A 25,272-nucleotide genomic window follows, 5' to 3' on the forward strand; every position below is an offset into this window, starting at 1 on the left:
CAATTTAACATATCTGAGACAAAAATTCCTCCATATAAAACTCTGAGTTTAAAAGTTATTTTTGGCCGGGTGCAGTGGCTCATGCCTGTAATCCCAGCACTTTGAGAGGCTGAGGCAGGTGGATAACGAGGTCAAGAGATTGAGGCCATCCTGGCTAACATGATGAAACTCTGTCTTTACTAAAAATATAAAAAATTAGCTGGACGTACTGGCGTGTGCCCGTAGTCCCAGCTAGTCGGGAGGCTGAGGCAAGAGAATCACTTGAACCTAGGAGGCAGAATTTGCAGTGAGCCAAATTGTGCCACTGCACTCCAGCCTGGTGACAGAGCAAGACTCTGTCTCAAAAAACAAAAAGGAAAAAAAGTTCTTTTTAATTTTGCTTTTTTAATACAGAAAAAAACTTCATTGATACAAATCAGTTTGAAATTTTGGGAGAGCATTATCATTCTGCAGCAGCTTGTTGAAAAGGGCCTTTATTGTACAAGTGTCTGTGATCAAGTCAAGAACATAGACCCAAACAGGCAAATTCCATGTGTGCTGCATGCGCAGGAATGAGTTAGAAAAGTGACTTGGATGACTATAGGGAGAGACGACTGGTTTTACTGGAGTTGCTCACCAGATGTCTCCCAATGTCTTGAGAAAAAGAAATATGGAAAACAAAAGCCAGATTCCTGACCCACAGAAATGGGAGGAAGTGGCATGGTTTGGGGAAGACTGAGGCTATGGGAACCTCTGAGGTTGCCAAGGCCTTGACCTTGGGATCTAAAGATACAGAGATTACTTTCCGATGTAGCGGATCTTTGAAATCAGACACACACTGATCCCATCCTGAGATGAAGTCAGAGCCTGAAGCCAGAAGATGAGCAAGGCCATGGGAAATGGAACTCCCAAGGAAGAGCTCCGTGAGATCCAGAGGCTGCAGGAACCATAGCTGATGCAGCAGCCGCTGAGTGAGGAGCCCAGCTTGTTCCGTCAGCCCTGGCAAGTCTCGCACGGAGCCGATGTCATCCACATTTGTTTCCATGCCCTCTTTTTGTTTGGGATTAATTCTCCAACTCTAAAAACCTGCTCTATCTTTCTGTTCTTAACTTCTCCTCTTCCACCTAAAACCCCTTCCATTCTTTCAAGCGGTTAAAGGATAAAAAAAATCCAAATCAGTTTTTAAAAGATTCTGCCACAAGTTATTCTCACAGATGTCTCAATAAAGCAAAAAGACCATACTTTAGAAAGATGAATTTCTTACAGAAGTGACTTCTACCATGCAGCTCCCTGCCCCCTTGTCCCCATAAACCTGGGGACAGAGGTCAGAAGCAGCAGTGGTGGCCTGGCTCCTGGGGTGTGGGAGAGTAGCTTGTTCCTGCTGCCTTGCATGGGGCCCTTCTCATCACACGAGCCATTCATGACCTGCTGTTCTGAGGAGGGCTGCACAGCTCTGTGCATAAAATATCCCCAAAGATCAATTTATTGTTGAAGAGATTTGACCACCTTCTCCTTACTTATTCTCCATAAAGCTCAAATTTTGAAAGATTATGTTTATAAAACAACCTTCTCTACTAATAATTAGCTTTCTTATATTTATTAATCAAAGATTAATTAATCAAAATATCTGACCCAGCATCACCACTCTAAATAGATTAAATCTTAGGCTGAAAAACATGCTTTATGTCTTGTTAGACGGGACAGCTTTATCCAGAAAAATTGCTTATTCTTTTCTTTTAGCCTTAAAAAATCCTTTTTATTAAAACGTATTATAATATTAGCCTTTGAAATGCTGAAAATCCTTAAAGACCCTTTTTGATACTTTTGGTCTGCCCAACACCTACCTGCCACCTAATACAAACTAGCCCAACTGAGGCCGGATACCCTGGGTTGAGACTAATTTCAGTAATACCAGAGAAACAGTAAAATGTAGAATAGTAACAGTGGTTAAAATTGTGGGTGCTGGAGTCAAGAGAGCACCAGATGCAAACCCTGCTGCTTAGTAGCTGCAAGACCTTGACAAAGGTAGTTCACCTCTCTAGGCCTCAGTTGCCTCGTCTCTAAACTGGGGATAATAACAGAGCCTGCTGCGGGAATTCACTATGAGAATTAAGTAAGACAATGACCACAGCATCCAAAGTACAGCACCTGGCACACCGTAAGGGCCCCCTAACTGGAAGCCACTGTCATCACTGGCGAATCCTGGAGGTAGCACCACAGGCGGCAGTTGTTGTACTGTGTCACCAAGAAGCCTGGTGCACAGTGGGAGACATAAGGAGAAAGATATTTTTCAGTTGCTTCCTGGAAGGCAATTACGAACCCAGGGATGGTACACTGGGTAAATCTAAGGAAAATCTTTTTAGATTGCCCAGAAAAAAAACAGTCCATTTTAGCAAATAAAGATAAAAACACATCCTTAACTTACAGTTGTAACACAACAGCAAACCAGCTTCTCCGTCTTCGTACACATCAATAGCTGCAACAAAATTAACCTGCAATGATAACGGGCAATGGTAGTGTGCAGGCTGGATGATGACCCTGTGAAAAGACTTTTTCAAGTTGTAAGCATTTGCGGGGACGGTGGCCCTCTGATGCAGGTGCCATGGGGTCATGTCTGCCCCCATGGCACCCACAATGCACATTATAATACATCGGAGGTGTGGAAGAAAGAAAGAAAAGTCTCTCCATTCTTTCTTCTCTGGGACTTTCTCATCATCTTTTCATACCCTTTGAGAAGCTCTGTGTCTGGTATATATCCTCTCTCTATTGAAATGCCTCAGGTTTATATGTTATGTACTAGCTCCTAAAGCTTTTTCACAAGAATTGGTCTTCTCACTCACACTAACCCAGAAAGTATTAGGTTGGTGCAAAAGTAATTGCAGTTTTTGCCATTATTTCCACAGCCAACATCTGAACTAAGATTCCGGTTCTCTTCCTATCTTATTGCTCTCGTACCTCTAGTGAGACATCCTTCTGCCTCCAACAGTCTGTGTACCTTAAAATCGCCACGGCCTGTATTCACACTTCTATTCTTTCTCTGTTCTTCATGTCAAGACAGGCAGCATGGTGCAACAAAAAGGGTATCAGAACACCTAGTTCTGTGGTCTGGGGCAAACTCCTCTCTCTGGGCCTCAGTTTCTGCATCTGAGAGGAGGGCATTCAAGGTGATGGCATCCTTGGTCCTTCTTGATTTTCAAAACTCCAGCCCTCTAAGAGCCTCCTGCTCCTTTCACTTCCTCACTTGTATTGTCAACCATTTTCCTAGAAGCATGGCCTCCCAAATTTTGCTTTGCACTCAAAACCCTAAATCCACAGGCTCAGGCACACATTCTCCTCAGGGCTGCATCCCCTAGTCTATGTCATTTGTTCTTAGATGCAACTGATTCCACATCTAAGTCATTTTTAATGAAGTAGTGGGTCGGGGTGGGGGCGCTGGAGGGGCACAGACTGGGCAGACAGATGGGAGATCGAGCCCCGTCTAGGCCACTTACTACCTCTGTGGCATGTGGGAAATGGCTTAGCCTCTGGCCTTAGGTCTTTGTCTGTAAAGCAGGTATAATGGGAACACTGACCTTGCTGGGTTGTAATGGGAATTCAGTGAGACAAGGCAGAGATTTTAGCATAGGGCCTCACACATGATGAGCACTCAATAAAGGCTACTGCTTTATCTCCTACACAACCAGCTTTCCTTCTAAATCTCCTCCTTTTTGTTAGCAGAACTATTCTCAAAGTCTCAGGGCCACCTACAACCCAAGTCCAGCAGCAGCCTCTTCACACAGTCTCTCAGGTGTCTTTTTTGGGTCCCTACTGCTGTTCCAGGCTAGGCCCTGACCTCTTCACAGGAGCACCATGTTGTGGGCTCCTGCTGGCTCCCCTCTCCCAGCCCTTCGGTCCATACTGTGCTCCTCCCATTGGCCCTGTGCTGGCTGACCCTCCTCTTCACTGCTGTCACCAGAACACAGCCTTCACTTCTAAATAGTCTCATTATGGTGCCAAGGCCCTAACTGGCCACCCCCAGCCAGTGCCGCTACCTGGGGTTGGATGGCTTTTCCAATGGAACCCCTGGCTCTCTCCCATTATCTGACACTGTATTCGGTGCCATTATGATATAGAAAAGAATAAGGTGAGGTTCCACCCTTTAAGAAAAAAACCAGAAACATAAGTACATAAAACAAGGTGTAATGGGGCAAATGCCTCAACCAAAAGTTGTGGGAGCTTAGCAGGGAGTGACAGTGAGGACCAGTGGCCAAGAGCTCCAGCACTGGCATTGGAGAGACTTGGGGGCTGTCAAATCTGAAATAATCCCCATTGCTCCTATCATGCCCTGTGTTTTAGGCTCTCTGAAGAGGTGCCTCATCCTCTGGTGCCTCTTGTCTGTCTGTTCCCTGTGGCTCCCCTCCCCATGAGATCTAAGGCTCAGATGCAAAGTCCTGTCAGTGCTGCTCACTGCTATCCCTTCAGCATCCTGATCAGGACCTGGTGGGTGGCAGGGACAGAATAAATTAATCAGATAGACAAATGAGTAAATGAAATCCCAGCTCCATCACTTCAGAGGCGTGTGTACTCATGCCAGTTGCTTCCCATCTTGGACCTTCAGTTTCTTCACTTGTAAGCTGGTAGGAAATAAGAATATCTACCCCTACTGGCTTGAGGATTCCAGGAGATAACTTATCTAAGCACCTAGCACATGGCCTGGAGCTTGGTAAATGCTCAATGTTAGCTGATATCATTATTTAGATAAGGAGCCAGCACCAATGGATATATTACATGGACAGTCCTTGAGTTACCTCTGACCCCAGAAAGGAGCCTTCCTGGCCCCACCACTTTGACTTAGAATCACTTCCTCCTCAGATACCCCTGTACGTGCCAGTTTTACTTCACTATCTCAGCTAGAGGCTTAGTGCTGCAGCATGTCTGCTCTGCCAGACTGGGAGCTTCTCCACCGGAGGGGCCGAATGCTGCTACCAGCTTTGTGGCTGAACCTACCATCCCCACCAGCTGTGGTAGCATGGTCTCTGGAATCAGCCAGCTGGGGTCCAAGTCCTGCCTCTGCCACTTACTAGCTGTGTGCTCTGGGATAAATAAGTGACTTCTTCTTTCTGACTTCAGTTTCTTTTGGAGAAAATGGGCTGGGTATGGTAGTTCATGCCTGTAATTCCAGCACTTTGGGAGGCTGAGGCGGGTAGATCATATGAGGTCAGGAGTTCGAGACGAGCCTGGCCAACATAGTGAAACTCCACCTCTACTAAAAATGCAAAAAAAAAAAAAAAAATTAGCCAGGCATAGTGGTAGGTGCCTGTAATCCCAGCTACTTGGGAGGCTGAGGCGGGAGAATCGCTTGAACCTGGGAGGCAGAGGTTGCAGTGAGCCAAGATCGTGCCATTGCACTCCAGCCTGGAGAACAAGAGCAAAACCCCATCTTAAAAAAAAAAAAGAGAAATGAAAAGTCCCTGAGATATATATAATGCTTATGACATGCTCTGACCCAGGGCCTGGTACACAGTTGTGGCCATTCAATGGTGGCCACAATTATTATAATTATAGGAGGGTTGACTGCAGTTTGAAAAGTGGAACTAGACAGCCTTTAGTTTAGAGATAAGGTCTGTGTGTGTGTTTGGGGTGGGGTGGGGTGGGGGAGGGTGGCAGTGGTGACAGGTGTGGAGGAAGTTCAGGCAGCCTTTTAGACCAAGATCTACAAACAATGACCACAGACACCAGGGGGGTACTTGGCAGCAAGTAAGTCTACCAAGGGGCTCCAGCACTGTGCTGACAGGCAGACAAACGTGGCAATATTCAGAAAGTTGGGCTGCAGGGCAGGTGGTGGCAGGCTTCATGAAGCCCCAGGGCCAGGATTCAGGAACAGGCTTGGACTGAACCACTTCGTCCCTAGACATGCCACAGCACTTTATTGTTCAGACCTTTATTAACACTTATTACAATGAGACCTATTTTATACTTTGATATAGGTGTCTGTCTCCACCTTGGGAGAGGGCCTGGCAGGGTTCTTGCGCCTAGAGATCCTGATATGGCAGGTCTGGTGTAGGACATAGGCATTAAATTTTTATAGGTTTGATTAAAAATAAGAAGTCTGGCTGGGCATGGTGGCTCACACCTGTAATTCCAGTGCTTTGGTAGGCCAAGGAGGGAGAACTGTTTGAGGCTAGTAGTTGGAGGCTGACTGCAGCCTCGAACCATGATTGAACCACTGCACTCCAGCCTGGGACAGAGCTAGACCCTGTATCTCTCTCTTAAAAAAAAGTAATATGTGTAGTTCATTTTATTGGCATTTTAAAATAACAAATAATATATGGTGATTGTAAAAATTCAAAACACAAACTTGTAACAAGTAAAATGGGAACTATACCTCCCCCAGCTGGCTCTGCCTTCAGCCTTCCCTTATGGTTCTGGGCTCAGCCCCCAGCTGAGAACCACTGGGTTCTGGGCAGATGCCAAGATGACAACCTGCACCCTCTCATAAACCAGGGACCCAGATCCCATGACCATGCCTGTAGTTCCTCCCAGAGGACCACTTGGTTTTGGGAACAAGGCCGGTGCTGGTGGTTAGAGCAGCAGTAGTGGGTCACAGCAGTCCCACTGGTACAGTGAACTTGACAATGACTTTCAGAATGTTGCTTTAGTGCTTCTTAAACATTTCCTTTCTTGAGCTAGGACTGTTATAGAACCAGGGGTGGGTAGAAGCCTGAAATAGGGATCAAATGGTCCTGGCTAAGAGAAGAGGAATGGGAGCAGGAAGCGATGACTGCCCAGTTAACACTGGTGCCCGCACAGGCAGGTAGGCAGTGAGGGTAGACAGAATGAAAATGAAATTCCAATGACCCAGGATGGGTCAGCCTCTCTCTCCTGTCCTCACTGCCCTGGGTGCTGAGCTGCAGGGATATCTAGGTAAAAAGCTAGTCCTGTTCCCACAAGGCCTATTTCTAACCAGCTATTAGAAAACATACAGCTCATTATCTTTTTCATTTTCTTAGAGCTCATCTCCCCATGACAGTACACTCCTTGCAAAGATGACTGAGTGCATCTAAGTAAGCCCATGTGGCTGCCATTTTACCACAGGAGGGCTGTGCACACTGATCCTCTCAGAGCCAGAGACTAGGGAAGGTTTTTTTTTCTCTTTTTTTCCTTAAAATTTTTTTTTTCTCTTAGGAAAAAGCTTTGTATATTTGTCTTTTAAAAAGGACAGAAAACTTGAGAGTCATTCCTGACAGCCATCCAAAAAACAAAACATAGACGTCATTAAAGAAAATGTTTTTTAACCCAATTTATCCAGGGTCTTTACAAATCATAGGAAAAAAAAGAGGACATTAAATATAAGTAAAAACCATGATATAAAAGAAATTTAATAAAATGATTTTTTTCTCTACAGCTACACTAAGCAAACTGCACAATTTTCAGTCACTTAAGCACAATTTATTTTAAACTAGAACGTATCAGAAAGTTTCTCTGAAATGAGGTGAGGACTTTTCCATTAGCAAAAGCTGGCTAAGTCCTAGGAAACTAGTGGAAAAGGACTGACTGAACAAAGACCTGCCTCACCATGGCTTTTCTGCTTTGTTTGGCTGCTCACACAGAGTTTTGAGAAGAAGGGGGAGAGAACTTTTAAAGGACAAACCAGGGCACCTGCTCCTCAGAAGCCAGTGGGCAGGAAGACATGCTGGTCCAGGGATGCCCAGGCAGCAGGGGAGCGGGTGGCATTCCTTCCAGCTTTAAATTAGGAAGTTTCAGGATCCACTCCTTCTTCTAGTTCTATATGATAGTATTACCTGGGGGGAGACTTAAAAAATATTGGTTCCCAAGTACCACACACCCCCAGATTCTGATACAATTGGCCTGGCCTGGGGTCAGACACAGACCTTTTTAAAGCTCTCCATGGGAAGATAGCCAGGGTTGCAAAGCAATGAAATAGACCAGGGATTCCCAACTTGGCTAAATATTAAAATTATCTGGGGACCATGTAAACATTCCCAAACGCATGCACACCCTAGACCCAGGAAATCCCTGGAGGAGGAACACAGGCAGTGGTAGCTTTTCAAACTCCTCAGGGACTCCAATTGCAGACAAGTCTAGCCACCACCAATATAGATAAGAGAAATGATAGACCACGCTGTGGTCAATAACAGCTGAAGACAAGAAGGTCTCCTAATAACATCTAGATTTTTCTATTTCTGATTGTTCTGTTTCTTAAAATCTTGCTCTAAGTAGGTCTTAAGTCTTCCTAAAATAGTAATTAGCAATTTTAAAGAATATTTATATGGAGCATATTTACAACTAATACAAGTCGTAGAGCATAATTGGAAGAATTCCCCAGTCTCTTTGATTTAGCTGAACAGGACTGGGGGTAGCCTGCGGGTCTGGAAGCCCTCATTAGGAACTACACTCTCCCTGGCGCTGACATCCCCATTCTGTGGTCTCCTCAGTACCTAAACTAGAATACTGGCTTGCACTACGTGATACAAACCTCAAGTGGCCCACTGACAGCAGGCCTTGTCCTGCCTCACAGTGTCACATGGCTGAAGAGCTCTGTGATCTGCTGATGTCAGTGTCAGTGTTGAACGCTCTCCAGCGACAGGCTGCCAGGCCTCAGGGTGGTGAGTGCTCATCACCATCCAGGAGTGCCAAGGTTCAAACCCCCACAGTCACCTTTAGAACATGAGCACAGTTTTGGGTGGCCTTAGATTTTGTGCCACACTAGGACATCCTTGTTCTCTGTGCATCAGGCCAGGGTGTAGACTCTCAGGGCATATCTGTTTGCTCACTCTCTCCTTTCCTAGTGGGCTTTTAAGGGATAGGGAGGGTGCTGTACCCACTCTGGCCACCCAGTCCCCAAGGTGAGAGTCTGCAGGGCCTCAGAGGGCAAGCTTATTCTCCAAGGGCCCTCCCAGGACAAATCATCTAACAAATGCTCTCATTTATTTTGTTATTATACTCAGCCTTTTGACTCTTCATGTCTTTTTTTTTTTTTTTTTTTTTTTTTTTAATTTTAAATAGAAACAGGGTCTTGCCATGTTGCCCAGACTGGTCTTGAACTCCTGGGCTCAGGCAATCCTCCCGTCTTGGCCTCCCAAAGTGCTGGGATTACAGTAATCCCAGGCGTGAGCCACCACGCCTGACCTGTTCATGTCTCTTTTATTCAGAAAGATGGAGTGGCAAGGAAAGATCTGAAAGCTAAACAGGGCAAATGGGACAGTCACATGATAACAGATGGAGTCATTCTGACCTATAAAAATGGCAACTTCACATGGTTCAGTCTAAATAGTGAATCACATAATACTGATGTAATGAATAGTACATAAGTTTAAAGAAATCCAAATCATGGCATCTCAAGGTTAGAAGACACAATGATGATTAGTCTTCTCTGATTCCCACTTGTCCCCACAACCATTGGCTTACCCTGTTGGCCTCCACGTGGTGCAGCCTGAAGGCTTCTCCTGTACTCTCATTCACCACATCAAACTGGTGTCGATAAGCCACACAGATGAGATTGTCACTCTCTTCAGTTGGCCCATCCACTAAGGTCATCACCACGGGAGAGTCGGACAGACAGATTTCCTGTGTGGTTGGTGAGGATGCAAGAGACAGGGGTCAGAACAGAGCAGTCAGCTCCATGCTAAGCCCCACTGCCCATTCCCTCCTTTCAGAGAGGGCACCCTCTCCAGGCTCCTGCAGAGCCTTGTGCTACAGAGAAGAAGGGACAAGAGAGAAGTGCCAGGGGTCACATCAGACATCTCCTTCCCATAACCTCTCCTCAAAAGACTCAGGCCTCTGTCTACTGGAAAGGATCAAGACCAGGAAGCAATTTTACAAAATGGATTCAATAGTATGATCTGCTTTATCCCTTACATAATTTGGTCCTGTCTTGGGATTCAGTAATAGTATTAATAATTGCTAACGAATCTATTTGTGTATTTAACATGTGCTAGGCACTGTTCCTGTTGAATCTTCATAACAACCTTGTAAGGTAGGTACAGCTACTATTCTGTCTTACAGATGAGGAAACTGAAGCTCAAAAGTCAATCACAAAGTTTACACAGGGTAGAGCCAAGATATAAACTCAGGAGATCTAATTTCAGTGTTCATACTACATAAATGTATATGCTGCATGTAAATCTTCATTAAAATAGCTAATCACTGTATCCAGAAAGCTAACATCTAATTAGAGCAAGATTTTATGTGTTTTAACTTAATTGTCATGTTGCTCAACTTCAGTCCCCTGAAGTTGAACATTAGCAGAAATCGATAGGCATAATTCAAAAGGCTTTAACTCTAGGCAAAAATAATTCTCAGTTCACCAGTAGAAATACTTCATCTTAGTGGCCAATGTTAGATATAGTCCATACCTTAATGTATCCTAGTCTCTAAAAGAGATGGTGATGTTAGGGAGAGAACTTGACCCTGGAGAAGGTTTGTCTCACAAGGCTTCCCTTCAGTCACTCAGCAAATCCTCCTGACTGAGGCAAGCAAGACAGCATTGCCCACTGCTTCTTCTCATCTCTCCTGCTACCAAAGCCACCAACCTTTCTTGCCAGGATTCTGCACTAGTCTCTTAGCAGGCCTTCTTATTTCCACCCTTGGCCTCCTAAGCTCCCCTCTACCCAGGAGCCAGAACAGTCTTTTTAAAATGTGCCGATTCTCTGCTTCGAACCTTCTAATGGTTTCCCATCTCACTCAGAGTCAAGGCCAAAGTCCTTGCAATGGCCTGAGGGCTCAAGAGTATATTTCCCAGTTCTCTCTGACCTACCTGCCTTGTTCCCTCTGCTTTTGACTCTGCCTTCAATAGGGCCTCAGAGCTCTTCACTGGCTGCTCCCTCTGCCTGGAATATCCTTTCCCTAGATATCCTCATCACTCACTCCTATACTTTTTTTGGGTCTCTGCTCAGAGGTAACCAACCTATTCAGAGAGGGCTTCCTGGGACATTCTAAAACAGAATCTCCCAACTCCCTGCTCCATTATCCTTTGTTCCCTGGCCCTCCTATATGTTTAATTTTAGTACTTCTTTCTGCCAGCCATCATAGATTTTATTTGCTTATTTCTGTTAACTTTCAACTGGAAAGCAATACTCATCATAAGACTTTGTTTTGGTCATGGCTGTGTCCTTTGTACCTAGACAGCACCTATAGATGTTCACTCAAATGAATGAGCTTTAGCTTTAGTCTTCTAGGGGAAACAAGGGCACCACAGGTAAGGGTTTCCCTAGTTGGCTACTAAACAGTGGGACAACCTCAGTGCATAACAACAAACTCTGGGTAGAAGGAGAGAGTCTGCCTCATGATACCTAGGCTGGGAGATAAATGATTTAAACAGCAAACCTACCCTGATGTACTGGAATTCTTCAACAGGTGACTCAACCAGGGGAGATAACAATGAGGTGCTGGTGACCCCACTGGGCTTGTTGTGTTTCCTTGTGATCAGAAGCAGTTTATTCCTAATTGCAACCACAATCCTCAGCTCTCTGCTGTGGTGAGTGTTAACAGCATACAGGTGGCAGCCTGGGAGGAGAAAGAAATAATGCCCTACACATGACATGCAGGTGTGGAAGTCCCCAGGCCTTGACAATCTGGCAATACCTAAGAACCCTGGAAATTAAGTATAACTTAGTGAATAGACTGAGAATGTTTCTTACGCCAGGCAAAACGGAGACTAGATATTAAAATTAGGTCAAATTACAGGAAAATTAAGAAAGTCCTATTCCTGGCCAGGTGCAGTGGTTCATGCCTGTAATCCCAGCACTTTGGGAGGCCTAGGTGGGTGGATCACCTGAGGTCAGGAGTTCGAGACCAGCCTGGCCAACATGGTGGAACCCCATCTCTACTGAAAATACAAAAATTAGCTGGGCATGGTGGCGCACACCTGTAATCAAAGCTACCTAGGAGGCTGAGGCAGGAGAATCACTTGAACCCAGGAGGCAGAGGTTGCAGTGAGCCAAGATTGTGCCACTGCACTCTAGCCTGGGTGACAAGTGTGAGACTCCGCCAAGAAATAAAGAAGAAAGAAAAAAAGAAAGAAAAGAAAGAAAGAAAGGAAAGAAGGAAAGAAAGAAAAGAAAGAAAGTTCTATTTCCTATATTCTAGATTTGTGGGCTTAACTTCAAACCTACTACATGGTATCAGTTAAAGTAATCAGAGCTCCAGGGTCCAAAGTCTAAACATTTCTTCACTAACAGATTTGCTAAAAAGTTTAATGCATCTCTAGAACCTGTTATGGAAGGCCTAGAATTTCTTCTAGTAGTGTTTTTCTAGCTTTCAAGCCTATTATGCAAACAGTGATGCTATTTTGTGATGTTTCCAAACAAAAAAAACAAACCAATAAGATCTCCCAAGATGTGAAGACACAAGTCACCTTTTGTTTTCTCCAACTTGTTTTCTCTGCAGTCAGACCTGCTCTTCCCAGCCTGTTTCCCCTCGAGGCCCTTTTGCAGAGCACTTAGTCTGAAGACAAAGAGGCGAGCATCTTTTCCTGGTGACATAAAAAATCAGAGGAGGAGATTAAATGGAAAAGTAAGGTGACCTGGAAGGCCTCCAAGGGCAAGCTGTGTAGGAAAACTAGGATTGGAGGTGTTCCGGAATTCGAGAGGCACCCCACACCACTTTACCTGACAATGCAATTACATATGCACCCCTTTTCCCCCATGGCTCCCCTCCCCAGAGAACAAAGGGGCCACTGAGGGAGCCCAAGCACTGGGCATCAGGAAAAGAAACAGCTGGTGGAGCCTATGCATTCAGACCCCGGTGACCTGTGGGGTGGGCCGCAGAAGGCAACTGTGTTCCTTCCTCCACAGCATGCCATCAGGCAGGGGATACCACCTTTGTCTGCTCTGAGAACCAGAAGGTCCAGGATCTCGAGCACATGCATCTGCTTCACTGGCAGAGTTCTGTCAAACACGGGCACTGATGGAAGGTCATCTGGAAAAGGAAACCTGGTTAACCATCACTGCAACCCAGCCCATGCTTTCCAGAACCCATGAAACATGCCTATGGGTAATTTTGAACCTCAGTTCTCTCTAGGTAAGGAAGGAAGCCAGCTTCTAGGGCTTTCATAAACTCTATGCAATACGTTCAAGCACTATTCTCCTCCTAGCTCAGGAAGAAGTGCTGATGCTTTCTTCCCATAGGGAATTCTATATCCCGAATTCTACATAGGGGACACAGCAGCAGAGGCATGAAAACTGTATTCATGTTCACCAAAGAAAAAGCAACATCTCTCAATACCAATTTTTACTGGGGTTATACCAAAGGTCTGAACACCGTTAAAAAAAAGCAGCCATTTCTCTCAAGTATTTTCTTATTTTTATGTAATATTTGAAATTGCATATCATATTGTATATTTCTCAAGAAAGCAAAATTAAAATTTCCTTTTGGATTTAAGAAAAATACTAACATACTCTACCCTAACATGTCCTGTGTTTGTATCAATAGTAGTTTGCCTATACATTTTCATGTTTTTTCCCAAAGGAATAGGAAATCTCCTTTTTAGACAAAAACATAAAGAGAAATATCAATTAAATTGCCAAAATAGCAGGAAAAATGAATTGAAGTGGGAATGCTCAGGGAAATCTCTGGTAAATGGACAAAGACATTGCACTTCCACATAGGATTTGTTGTTGGGGTTACTTACTGGGATCTAAGTTGCTAACAATTACTTTGCTCCTGGGGGACCGAGGATACAGGGGGCTAAAAGAATTACTAAGGCTGTTCCATTCAGTTCCGTAAGCAAAAGGGTCTGTTCTGAGATGGATGGCAGCATCAGGGGAAGGCAGAGGTGTCCAGGATGGTGGAGACATTTGGGGCAGAAGTGGCTGGCTCATTCTTCACCTGTATTTATTCTGCAAATGCTTTGCTGTGGGGTTGAGTTTGTTTAACTATAATTTAGGAGAGCAAGGGACACTGAGGATCTTTCCTTTTCCAGAAATCTAAGTGTGGTTGGGAGTTCATCCCTTCCTGGATGGTATGGAGGAGGGAGCAGAGCTTTCACCATCAGGATTAATAACCACCCCCTAGTTGGGAGAGGATCTCCCACTCCTGCAGGCCTGTGAGGCCTCAGGTTTGTCAGAGCACAGACTTAAGCTAAGCTTAGTATTACACCTAGAGCTTGTCTCTTGTTCCTCTTAATTATTGGGGCAAATGTAAATTTTGATAGCTCATCAACCACTTTTCTTCCTCCTCTACCCTGGGCTTCCACAAAATGGAACTGATTCTCAGAGTCTTTATACTTCTGCTGGGGCAGATTTAATTTTTCAAAACACGGAATGATCCCTCTAATACCCATCATCATAGTTGGCTAAATAACTATGATTATTTCATTTTCTGGGAGAATAGCAATCACAGCAAGGACAGGTAACACACACTAAGGGCTTTCTACATGCCACACCCTAATGCTTAGGGTTTCATATGTTTAACTTAAATGATCCTATTAGGTAGGAACTTGTAATATTCCCACTCAACAAAGGAGGAGCCTGGGGCTTGATGTTAATAACTTGACTGAGGTCACACCTCTAGCATGTGGAGCCCAAGCCTGTGCAAGGACAAAGCCATGCTCTTCACCAGTGTTGGAGCATAAAATGGGATGTTGGAGCAGCCCCACATCCCTGTGGATAGAGATGCAACCACAGCAGCAACAGCACTGCAAGGAATTAATCAATGACAGGGACCCTTCATTTTACATAGAAACAGAGGTATATACTGTGTAGCTGCCGAGCTGTGTACAGAGTGAATTAGCACTTATTCTCCATCCAGTCTTTCTCAGATGGCTGAACAGATTTGTGTACAACACAAGAAGGAAAAGGAGGCAAGGATCTGACAGTGACAGGTGGATTTAATGACTGATTGATAACAATGTTTTCCTTCCTGTAATCCCTTTATGAAGAATAGTCTTTTAGAACCAGCTTTCCTATTACTGCAAAACCAAAACACATGGTGCGAGCATATTTGATCAGTATTTAGTTTCCTTTCAAAGTAGGTTTTGCTAACTTAGGATACAAAAGGTCTTGATTTTTAATAATGACCTTGAAAGGAGTAGACTCGCAAGGGACACATCTAATGAAATTAAGCAAAGGCTAATAGGATAGAGTAGAACTCAGCCTGAAACAAAATGGATGGATTCACTCATGGAAACAGTTCATAATATGATTAAGTGTAGACAAGAAAAAGGTAAACAAAGAAATAACAAGAATTGTGGCTTAAAAGCACAACAAGAAATACAAAGAAGGCCCTGAAGGTTATTCTTTTTTAAAGCAAAAACAAACAGAAGCATTATTGTATAATAAGGACACGAAAAAACTAATTTAAAAATCTAAGCCAGTGGTGGGTGTAAACAGCTACACCCACCATCGTGTCGAAGATGACTTCCTTCAAATTTGGAAGAAAAGAATTTCCTGGCAAATCACAATACTCCTTATATCTGACATTTCCATTAAATTTTGGATCTTTATGATAAAATTTCAGAAATAAAAATTTCAGAAAGGAACTTGGTAATCTCGGTTTGGATTTTGCATTTAAAAAAAAAAGAGGCAACTTAAATAGAATCTTTGGGTTTTAGGCAAGCTTACAAATAGTCATTATGAAGCATGCTTTCTCTTTCCCAAAAAGGCAAAAGGGAAGGACTGAACATTCTTTAAATCACAAAATTTTTCATAATTATTTGCCCAGGACTATATTTTTGGAAATCTGTGTTAGAGACATTGGTAGAGTTTAATATAATGTAGTTGGTTTAGTGGAAAGAGCCCTGGACTAACAATCACATCTGGGTACTAGTTCCAGATGTGCCACTACCAGTTGTGTGATCTTGGGTAATTCACACCATTTCTTTAGGCCTCAGTTTCTTCATCAATAAGACTAACAGACTGCACTAAACAACTAAAGTCTTTTTTTTTTGAGAAGGAGTCTCTCCTAATGAATCTGCAAGAAAAAAAAAAGAGACGGAATCTCGCTCTGTCACCCAGGCACAGTGGCGCAATCTCGGCTCACTGCAACCTCTGCCTCCTAAGTTCAAGTGATTTTCCTGCCTCAGCCTCCTGCGTAGCCGGGATTACAGGCGTGTGCCACCACACCTGACTAATTTTTGTATTTTTAGTAGAGACGGGTTTTCACCATGTTGGTCAGGCTGGTCTTGATCAGCTCCAGACCTCGTGATCTGCTCGCCTTGGCCTCCCAAAGTGCTGGGATTACAGGCATGAGCCACCACCCCCGGCCATCTGTTTGTATTTTAAATTCCTTTTTTTGTTATTGTTTCACTTTTGGAGCAAGTTCATAGAGACATAGTAAAGATAATAGCTGGCCATTTAGTAAGTTACTACTATGTGCCAACCACTGTGTAAACACTTAATACAGATAGCTTTATTTAGCCTCTACAATTCCCTCCTTGTAGTTTTGATCATCATCCCATTTTGTTTCACCAATTTTCATTATTATAAACTATTTTCAGCATCTTAAAAAATTATCCCCAATTTAGAGAAACTCGAGGCTCACAGACTTTGAGTTTTTATCAAGATCATAGTTTCCAGTCATTTTGTAATTTCAAAAATTACATGTTAAATTATAAATTTATGAATTTTAAATTCATCTTCCTTTTGTTAAGGTTCTTATAGATACAATGACTATGGGCACGCAATTGAAACACATATCAAAAATAACAGATGAGGTCAGAAATAGATCCATTATGAAGCATGGCTCACATCTCCTATACTTCAGAAGACTCCTGGCACGGGGCCCCGGCACACAGCGGGTGCTTAGTAAACGTGCCCAGTAAGCACTGGAGGAAGTATAGGTTGTACCAAAAGGTGGGAAGATGCTACAGTTTTAGGCCATTATGTCATTTTCACAGTGGTGGCTTTGGGATTCTCACAAAATGTCACTATGGTAACCAGAGACTGGGCAGCTGTTTCTGGGCAGTCTGAGGAAATGCCCTTTGAAGACACTGTCTCTGTGCCTATGGCTCCCTCTGAAGCCCAGGAGACAACCTGTTACTAGTGTTTAGCTCCTCTATCATTCTTTCAGCGTCTGGAATAATCTAAAGAGCCTCCTGATGGAAGGGACCACACCATCCTTGAATCTACACCTGCTCTGAGGCTGCACCCTCTCTGGGCGAAAGAGAACTGACTAACTCCCCAGGCAGGTTGATCTATCTGGCTGTCAGAATGTGTGATTTTATATCGAGCTGAAATCTGTCTCGCTGTCAAAATCTTTTTGTTTCTATATCCATCAAAAAAGGGTTATCTAAGATTCCTGTTTGTTTTAGACATCAGGTACTTTTTGAATCAGAAATCCTTTTTTTTAAAAAGACTTCGAGAGAGGCATGTCTCTGAGATAGTGGTTCTAAATAATGTATCCTTGTTGATTTAAAGTAAAATGTTGGAGTGATAATAAGTAGTATTGACTGAGAAGGAGATTCTTTTTGCAGGTCATTTGATATCCACAGTCCCATTATATATTTTGGGAAGAGAATCTATGGCCCACCCTCCAGCATGCTTGGTTCAGAGTATATTTCCTCTGCTTGCCCTGAAAACAAGGGTTTAATTTTGTAAGGAAATAAAACTTCACTAAACTCTCTGCAGAACACACATTTATGGTCCAAAGGGAGTTGGCTGGTGGTCACTCATTTCAGAAGTACTACAAGTTATATGAAAAAGACATTTGTAGGAGCAGCTACTCACTAACCATCCACTAGCAAGACGCCAGCATCAGTGGAAACCAGCAAGGCCTGGCCCCAGGGATCTGCACACACGGCTTCGTGAGGGAAATTACTGCAGAAACACTGGGGCTCCCACGGCTGCGAGGCAATACAAGCATCGGAAGATAAGTGCACCAGAAAAAATACACTGCAGCCTACCAAACGGAAATGTACAGTACCACACCTGAAACAGTAACACAGATACCCCTGTGGGAGCAGAGTCACTCCAAATTCTGGGGTCTGGGTTCAATTGTCTTTGTTAGGAAGAAAAGTCTCCTTTCAAATACATATGCAATAGGAAAAGAGTGAATTCACAGGTTTCTGGCACCATAACCTGTTTCTGTATCATAATGTTTCTCAGGGGCAACTGACACATTCGTAAAGGTTTCTAAACAAGCATTTTGCTTTAACACCTGGGAGTTGGGCCAAATGGTGCCTGTTTTTTTAGAGAATTCACATTAGTTCATCATTAAGAAGTCCCACGTAATTCTCTAAAAAAGTCAGATTCCTGTGTTGCTGATTCAGCAAATTAGTAAAACATATGCAATGTATTAAGAGGTTGATACTGTGTTCACGGAAAAATGCTTATTGACCCACATAGGATATAAAATCTTAAAGAAAAAATAATGCCTGTTGGTAGAATGGCAAGTGCTGTGAACAGAGCTACTCAGGTTTCCACATAACATATCTACATCAAGCGAACTCTTCTTAGTTCATTTCCAACTCAGGCATAAAGGGGGAGCCTTAGAGCCACGTGTGGATGTGTGGAGTAGGAGGCACTGTGTACTGTGATCTTAGTCACACCGGAATTATGGACATTTTCAACAGAATCCTTAACTTCCCTCCAAAGCACTGGATGAGCCTCAAAGGACAAAAGAAGTTTGTAGAGATTCTCAGGTACAAGCTAAGGTTTTACATTTTTACTTTACTCTCAACCAGGCATCAGGGCCTGATGTGTCCCACCTGGGGCTGTAGTAGCACCTATGTGTACACGTGTAGGTGTGTTCTTAAGTACCTAGGCAAACATGCACTCGCATACTTAAGGTAAAGCAAAGAGCTCTGAGGACCACCTTTAAGAATGGCATTAGGGCTGAGGGTAAATACTGTGTGTTACTGCTCTCTTAGAAAAGGAAAGGATGCTCTCCCATTAGAAAATGCACAGCCTCAAGAAGAATATTCTAATTGCCAATATGGGACTTGTAATGTTCTAAAAAGATACCCTAAAGAATGTGAGCACATTTTATAAACTGAAAAAAGGCTATATAAGTGCAGGTCATTAATTGAAATGGCATTTCTCCAAGAACATTTCTGGCAATTTTGAGTTTGTGACTTACACCAAGAGGACATAAAAAAGCAAAGTTAATATAAATGTCAATAGGGAAGAGACACAGACATCAGCACTAGGTAACACCAAGATAGAACAACCAGTTCTTAGTAACAGTATGTTTTCTGCCCAGAGGACATAAGTTTGGAACAGTAAGGCAGAAAGAAGTTCTTCCCTTGGAAGATCCAAGAGGTCTCAAGGAGGTCTGTGAAGCCCCCAAAATTGTACTCAAATGCTGCATATATGTGCCATTTTAACTTTTTTGAGACAAGATCGTACTCTGTCACCCAGACTGTAATGCAGTGGTGTGAACATGGCTCACTGCAGCTTGACCTCCTGGGTCAAGCAATCCTCCTACTTTAGCCTCCTGAGTAGTCGGGACCATAGGCATGAGCCACCACGCCTGGCTAATTTTTTTGATTTTTTGTGGAGACAGGGTCTCACCATGTTGCCTAGGGTGGTCTCCAATCCTGGGCTCAAGTAGTCCTCCTGCCTTGGCCTCCTAAAGTGGTGGGATTATAGGCATGAACCACCGCACCCGGCCCCATTTTAATGGGCAGGTGCATGCAGGGTGTCCATTGCTTTTCATGGGTGCCAGTGACCATGTGAGGTCTGAGGAACTGTTGAATATTGGGGTGTACAGTATCAGCAGCAAACTCAGATCTGGCCCTACAGTTACTCTGGTCTGAGGACAGACAATATTTGCCATTGCCCTGGACTCTCTTCCATGGGGTGCTTCATGTGGATTCCATAGGGTGAGAATGTGGTCTCCAGGCCTTCATGTCTAAGTGCAGACTCTTCCTGGGCTCTCTCTAAGAACATGACCATGGCTCATGAAACGATGAGTGCTGAAGAGGTGAGCAAAGCCAGGTTCTTTGGACCCAGAACCCTCTTGGGAACAGCAGGGGACTCTGGCCTCTGCAGAGTCAACTGCACAGTGGCCCATGGGGCCCTCTGGAGTAGAGTTTCTCCAAGGGTGGCCTATGGCCCACGGGCGGGTTAAGTACTGACCTCAACAATGGAAGCTTGCTCTTTGTTGTTCTCTGGTGAACAAGTTATGGTTCCACAGACTTCTGTTTTTAATATAAGCCTAAGAACTTCTTATTAAGAATGTTATTAAATCTTACTGGAATCTGGTATCTATAACGTGCTTGGAAACAGTAAATTCCTACTGTGCACAGGAACAAGCAGACACTAAGAACTACTGCAGCCTTTGGGAAGGATGATTTGCCAGTAGTCTTGTCTGAAGTTGGTTGTGGTTTTTAGGGTTAATTATATTTTAAGCTCATCATTTTCCTGAAATTAGACTTTAAAGCATGTAGGCTCACATCATCTATATCTTTATCAGTAAGGTAAATGTATTCATAATTCTTTTGCTTTTATAATGGACACTTCTCTGGTGATGTGCTGTGAATCTGCCCCATTTAACTTTTATGTATTCTGAATGGAGATATAATTAAGTACATGGGGTACTGTTCTATAATACAAAATCATATTCATAATACAATTTGTGTATTTTTTTCTGTTCTATTCTTTTTTTTTTTTTTGAGACGGAGTTTCGCTCTTGTTACCCAGGCTGGAGTGCAATGGCGCGATCTCGGCTCACTGCAACCTCCGCCTCCTGGGTTCAGGCAATTCTCCTGCCTCAGCCTCCTGAGTAGCTGGGATTACAGGCACACGTCACCATGCCCAGCTAATTTTTTGTATTTTTAGTAGAGACAGGGTTTCACCATGTTGACCAGGATGGTCTCGATCTCTTGACCTCGTGATCCACCCGCCTCGGCCTCCCAAAGTGCTGGGATTACAGGCGTGAGCCACCGCGCCCGGCTTCTGTTCTATTCTTGATGATCACCTAGTTTTTTACCCCATGGAAAGTGGAACAGGATGTAGATAAATAAACAAGCAATTTTTTGGCTGGCTGAGTGAACTGTAGATTAAGCAGTGGTTTTTCAGCTGTGGTCCTCTAACCAACAGCATCAGCATCACCTGGGAAGCAATTAGAGATGCAAACTTTCGGGTCCCACCCCAGCCCTGCTCAATCAGAAACTCTAGGGGTGAGTCCAATACACATTAAAGCCTGAACAAGTGCCCAGAGCCTTGCTGTTTAAAGCGTGTCTGTGCTCAGCAGCACAGGAACCATGTGCAAGCTTGTTGGAAACATAGACTCTCAGCCCCACCCCAGACCCACTGGATCAGAACATGCATTTGGTTAAGGTGTCCAGGTGATGTGTATGCACATAAAGCTTGAGAGGCCCTGTGGGACCTGGTCGGCCTGACCAGGTCGGTCCAGCAGCTCTGCTCCAAGGCACATGCATACCATGACAACACAGAGGCTCTCACTAAATGGCCACTCAATTTTATCTAGGGATTTCCTTGAGGACTCTGCAGCAGACATGCTCTTCTTCCTTTTGCTCCCAAACGTTTGTCTAAGAATCTCAATAATTTCATGAAGGAAAAGGGGAATTGACAGTTCAAATTGAAAGTACCATGAACTCACCTCTTTTTTACAGATCCCTGAAGCTGCCAAGCTTGATGGAGCATCCCCTCTCACAATGGATTTCAGTTTTAGTGCCTTACAGAACAGAGATCTCTATTAAAGTTTATCAGGTGGCAAAAGTACAGCAGGATAACAATCGTCATTTGAAAAAAATTTAATAAAACAGGAGTAATTGCTGACTAACATTTCGGGTTCCTCTACTGACTTGTTAATCAAGAAATGAAGTTAGCTGAATACAGTGAAGACTTAATGACAATGTCCCCACCCAAATTATCCAAATGCATTCTGTCATTTCAATTAATCGATAATATCATTACTGTAATTTATAAACCATGAGCATTGAAAAAATACAGATTCTCAGGTCCCTCCTCAAACTTGATGAATCAAAATCTCTGGGAATAAAGTATGGGTATCTTTAAACAAGAGCCAGTGTTTGAGGACCTTGTAATAATGCACCTGTTTTGGGAAAAAGCTATCTCTGCCTCTAAGCTTCCCTTGATTACATGGCCTTCCTCTCTCTACCTGCCTTGCCCAGCTTTCTACTTTTGAGCCAGAACCTTATTTGCAGCTGAGGGCACTCCTACTTCTCCGTGCTGTGATGTGGGATCAAGGCAGACAGCTGTGTCACCTCCCAGAACTGATAAACACCAGTGTCATGTGCAAACCACTCATATTTATCAGTGGGAGAGTGATTTTCTCCAACGCCTGGAATAAGGGGATGACTGGGCACCACCTAATTGTGATTATTGTTTCCAAGTCACAGGGTGGCAATTCAGGTCTTCTGTGAGTGCCACTACCACTCTGTGCTTCCTCCTGCCAGTGATGGGTTCAAGGGGCATTTCCCAAATTGGCTCCTCATTCTTCAGAAAACCTAGAAGGCAGGCAAGTGGTCTGTGCTCTCTGGAAGAGAAGAGCCCAGAGCTGGGCCCTGTGGCTACTTGTCTTGAGGCAGTAGCATTCCTACTTCTGCAGAGTGCTGCTCTCTCAGTGATGCCTGCAGAGAAGTGCACCTACTCGGTTCTCAAAAATCTCACTCGTGTTTGCCACAACAATCCTAAGGGAAATTACAGAGCTCCTACAGCAGCAGGCAAACAAAGTCTTTGCACATGGGCCATCTGGTTAGGATGGAACTCAAAACTACACGTCTTGCAGAAAAGGTTTCAGAATAAAACCCACCTGCCCTATTCTAACAAACTCTGCCTGGCGGGCCTCCTCTTTCTTCCGTGCTGACTTGGGCGACTCTGGTAAGACATCACTAAAAGATCGTCTATTAAGCATGTTCTAAAAAAGAAAAACAAGTTATGAATTCCACAAACCGTTGTTAAGTCTCATATTTTGGCTTCTCTTAGTTTACAAAACTATTTATCCAAATGGTCCTATTTCTACCTTCCATTTCATTCACTCATTAAGCACTGATGGAGCCCCTGCTGTGTACCAGGTCCATGGTAGATGCTAGATTCAGAGTCATTAGGTGGAGAACAAGCAACGTGTGAGGGCTGAGGACATGGCTTTGAAATCAGCAGACCTGCAGCTCCATCACTTACTACTTACTAACAGTGTGACCTAGGCCACCACATTGCACAGCTCTGGGATGCCAATCTTACACAGAGGTACCCCCTGGAACACAACAAACTGAAATCTATGAGAATAGTGCCTCTAGAGGTGTGCACATGTGGCCCTGTGGGTTGCCTTGAGCAAACTAGTTAATTTCTGAATCTCAGTGTCTTTGTGTGGTTAATACCTGTCTCCTAGTTGTGTGATGAGGTTTAAATGAGGTAATGCATGTAAAGTACTTTGCACAGTGCCTAGTGCATATTTAGTAATGTTAGTTCTCTTTAAAACTATAGTCACTGAATGGGGTACACTCGTTCAATCAGCAAGTACCAACTGAGCACCTAGTCCTCTGCCAGATTTTGGGAATGTGATAGACATAGTCTCTGTCCTTGTGAAGCACAAAGTCTACTGGGGATAGAGATTAAGCAATGCCATGTTTAGCACATGTGATCACTGCTATGAAGGGGAAATGTGGCAAGTATATGAGAACATTTAACAAACCTGGCTTCAACTGCGGGGCTGGGGAAGTCTGGCTCAGGCAGTGATGCTTCAGCTGGGACCTGAAGGACATCATTACTCACCTTGGTACCCTCTCTGTATCTTCCCTGACCTTAGGGAATTGACAGATTGCCAATTATGGTTTGCTCTTTAGGGTCCTGGAGTCAGCCTGGCCCAATCTCTATGAGTAGTTGGGGTATACCGACCAGGCAGAAGTCAAGGGGTGCCTATAAAATGGTGCTAGTCACTGAGCCAAAGGGGAAGGACCAGGGAACACTAGCTCATTTTGATATTCTATATCTCCCCTGGGAGAGCACCTGAAACCTGATGCAAAATTTATGTACACACATCATTAGCAATTCCTTTTCCTGGAGTTTATGAATGCACTTGCTCTGTGCTTCCTTGTTAGATAGAGAAATGTTTTAAACAATGATGATTTTACTCTGCATTAATGAGTCCTTGTAATTGAACTAACACTGAGTCAGGAGGCCTCTAAAGAGCACATGTGCCTCTGGAAGTTATAGGAAGATGATGGGTCTATCACTGTGGATATGCCTCTGACCTATGAAGTGTCTGGATCTTCAGTAAATGGGAATGTTTGTTTCAGTACCTGAATATGGAGCTGGTCAATAAATCTCCAAAAAAAAGCACCCTATCTCTTTCTATAATCCCACTTTCGCCTACCCATCAGCTCATGGGACTGGCAATGCTAAGTAGCATCACCAAGAACAGCCACCCCAAAAAGCACTCATCAGTGTTCTAGAGATTGCTGATTGACACACAACCTCCCTGCCCCTTATTCGCATCTTGATTTCCATAGGCCCTGGCTTTCTGGAAATCATGTTCCTGTATATGGAAACCAGTGTCCTTCCTTCTTGTGTCACAATGAGAGACTGTCACCCCATGGTAGCCACAGCACAGTCCTGACAGCAAGGATCAAGGAGCCTCCTATGCTTTTCTCACCAGGGCCTCATCGCTGAGTTGAGGACTTGTGTTCTCAACTTAGATTCCACAAGAAGGAAAGAAAACTGTGGACCCAGAGTTACCTTATGCAAATCCGGCATCAAATCCTGGTGTAAGGATCTAATCAACATATCCAGGGTACGGCGACGTTTCTGGGCAAATGTTGGGGTTTCCAAAGTGGCTTTTTCGCCATTAATTACTAAAATAAATCAAGTTAAAAAGGGAATTACAAGATACCTCTTGCCACACACAAAAGAATTTAAACTATGCATGCCTGTTTTTTCTTTAGTTCTGTGACTGGGAATTTTTTTGTTTGAGGTTTTTTTCTGCTTAATATCTTAGAACAATCCATTTTAAAGCCTTGTTTCGGCTGAAAAAGGGAAAAGGTCAAGATTTTTGTTGAAATACCATTTTCTGTCATCTCAGAGTTTTCAACCTCACTGCTAAATCCACTGTGGAATTCCAAGAGCCTCTGATCGCCCGGCTGCTACCTGTCCTCTCAGTAATCCTTTCTGGCCTCATACTCCATCTCTTCAACGCACCCTCTCCATCAACTCAAGCCTGCATTCTTTTGCTATTTCTACTTTCAAATCTTCAATGTCAAATCAACCCAGCCCTTTGTTTCATTTCACCCCAAGTCTTTGACAATGGTGATGAAAATCCCTCTGCTGACTGGCTCCACTTATAAGCTGGGTCCCTACTGCTGCTGCGTCATCTCTAATTGGTGGTTATAGGTCCTTAGTGACCCCTTCCCTGCCACAGGCCCCCTACAGAAAA

General features: G+C 43.8%; 1 protein-coding gene across 8 annotated transcripts in view; it reads right to left on the minus strand.

Moving 5' to 3' along the window:
- Nucleotides 1-25,272, minus strand: part of GARNL3 (GTPase activating Rap/RanGAP domain like 3) — a 183,713-nt gene that overhangs the window by 30,166 nt on the left and 128,275 nt on the right. For all 8 annotated transcript variants that reach the window (XM_012458113.2, XM_064377845.1, XM_064377840.1 and 5 more), the window contains 9 exons: nucleotides 24,579-24,694; nucleotides 22,657-22,761; nucleotides 21,481-21,555; nucleotides 17,647-17,758; nucleotides 12,799-12,897; nucleotides 12,335-12,451; nucleotides 11,309-11,484; nucleotides 9,388-9,546; nucleotides 2,405-2,471 (listed from right to left, as the gene is read on the minus strand). In XM_012458113.2, coding sequence (XP_012313536.1) covers nucleotides 2,405-2,471; nucleotides 9,388-9,546; nucleotides 11,309-11,484; nucleotides 12,335-12,451; nucleotides 12,799-12,897; nucleotides 17,647-17,758; nucleotides 21,481-21,555; nucleotides 22,657-22,761; nucleotides 24,579-24,694 — 1,026 coding nt within the window. The remainder of the gene's footprint in view (nucleotides 1-2,404; nucleotides 2,472-9,387; nucleotides 9,547-11,308; nucleotides 11,485-12,334; nucleotides 12,452-12,798; nucleotides 12,898-17,646; nucleotides 17,759-21,480; nucleotides 21,556-22,656; nucleotides 22,762-24,578; nucleotides 24,695-25,272) is intronic.

This window comes from Aotus nancymaae, unplaced genomic scaffold, assembly GCF_030222135.1.
Source record: "Aotus nancymaae isolate 86718 unplaced genomic scaffold, 86718_ANA_hifiasm-v0.15.2.pri h1tg000003l, whole genome shotgun sequence".
NCBI lineage: Eukaryota > Metazoa > Chordata > Mammalia > Primates > Aotidae > Aotus > Aotus nancymaae.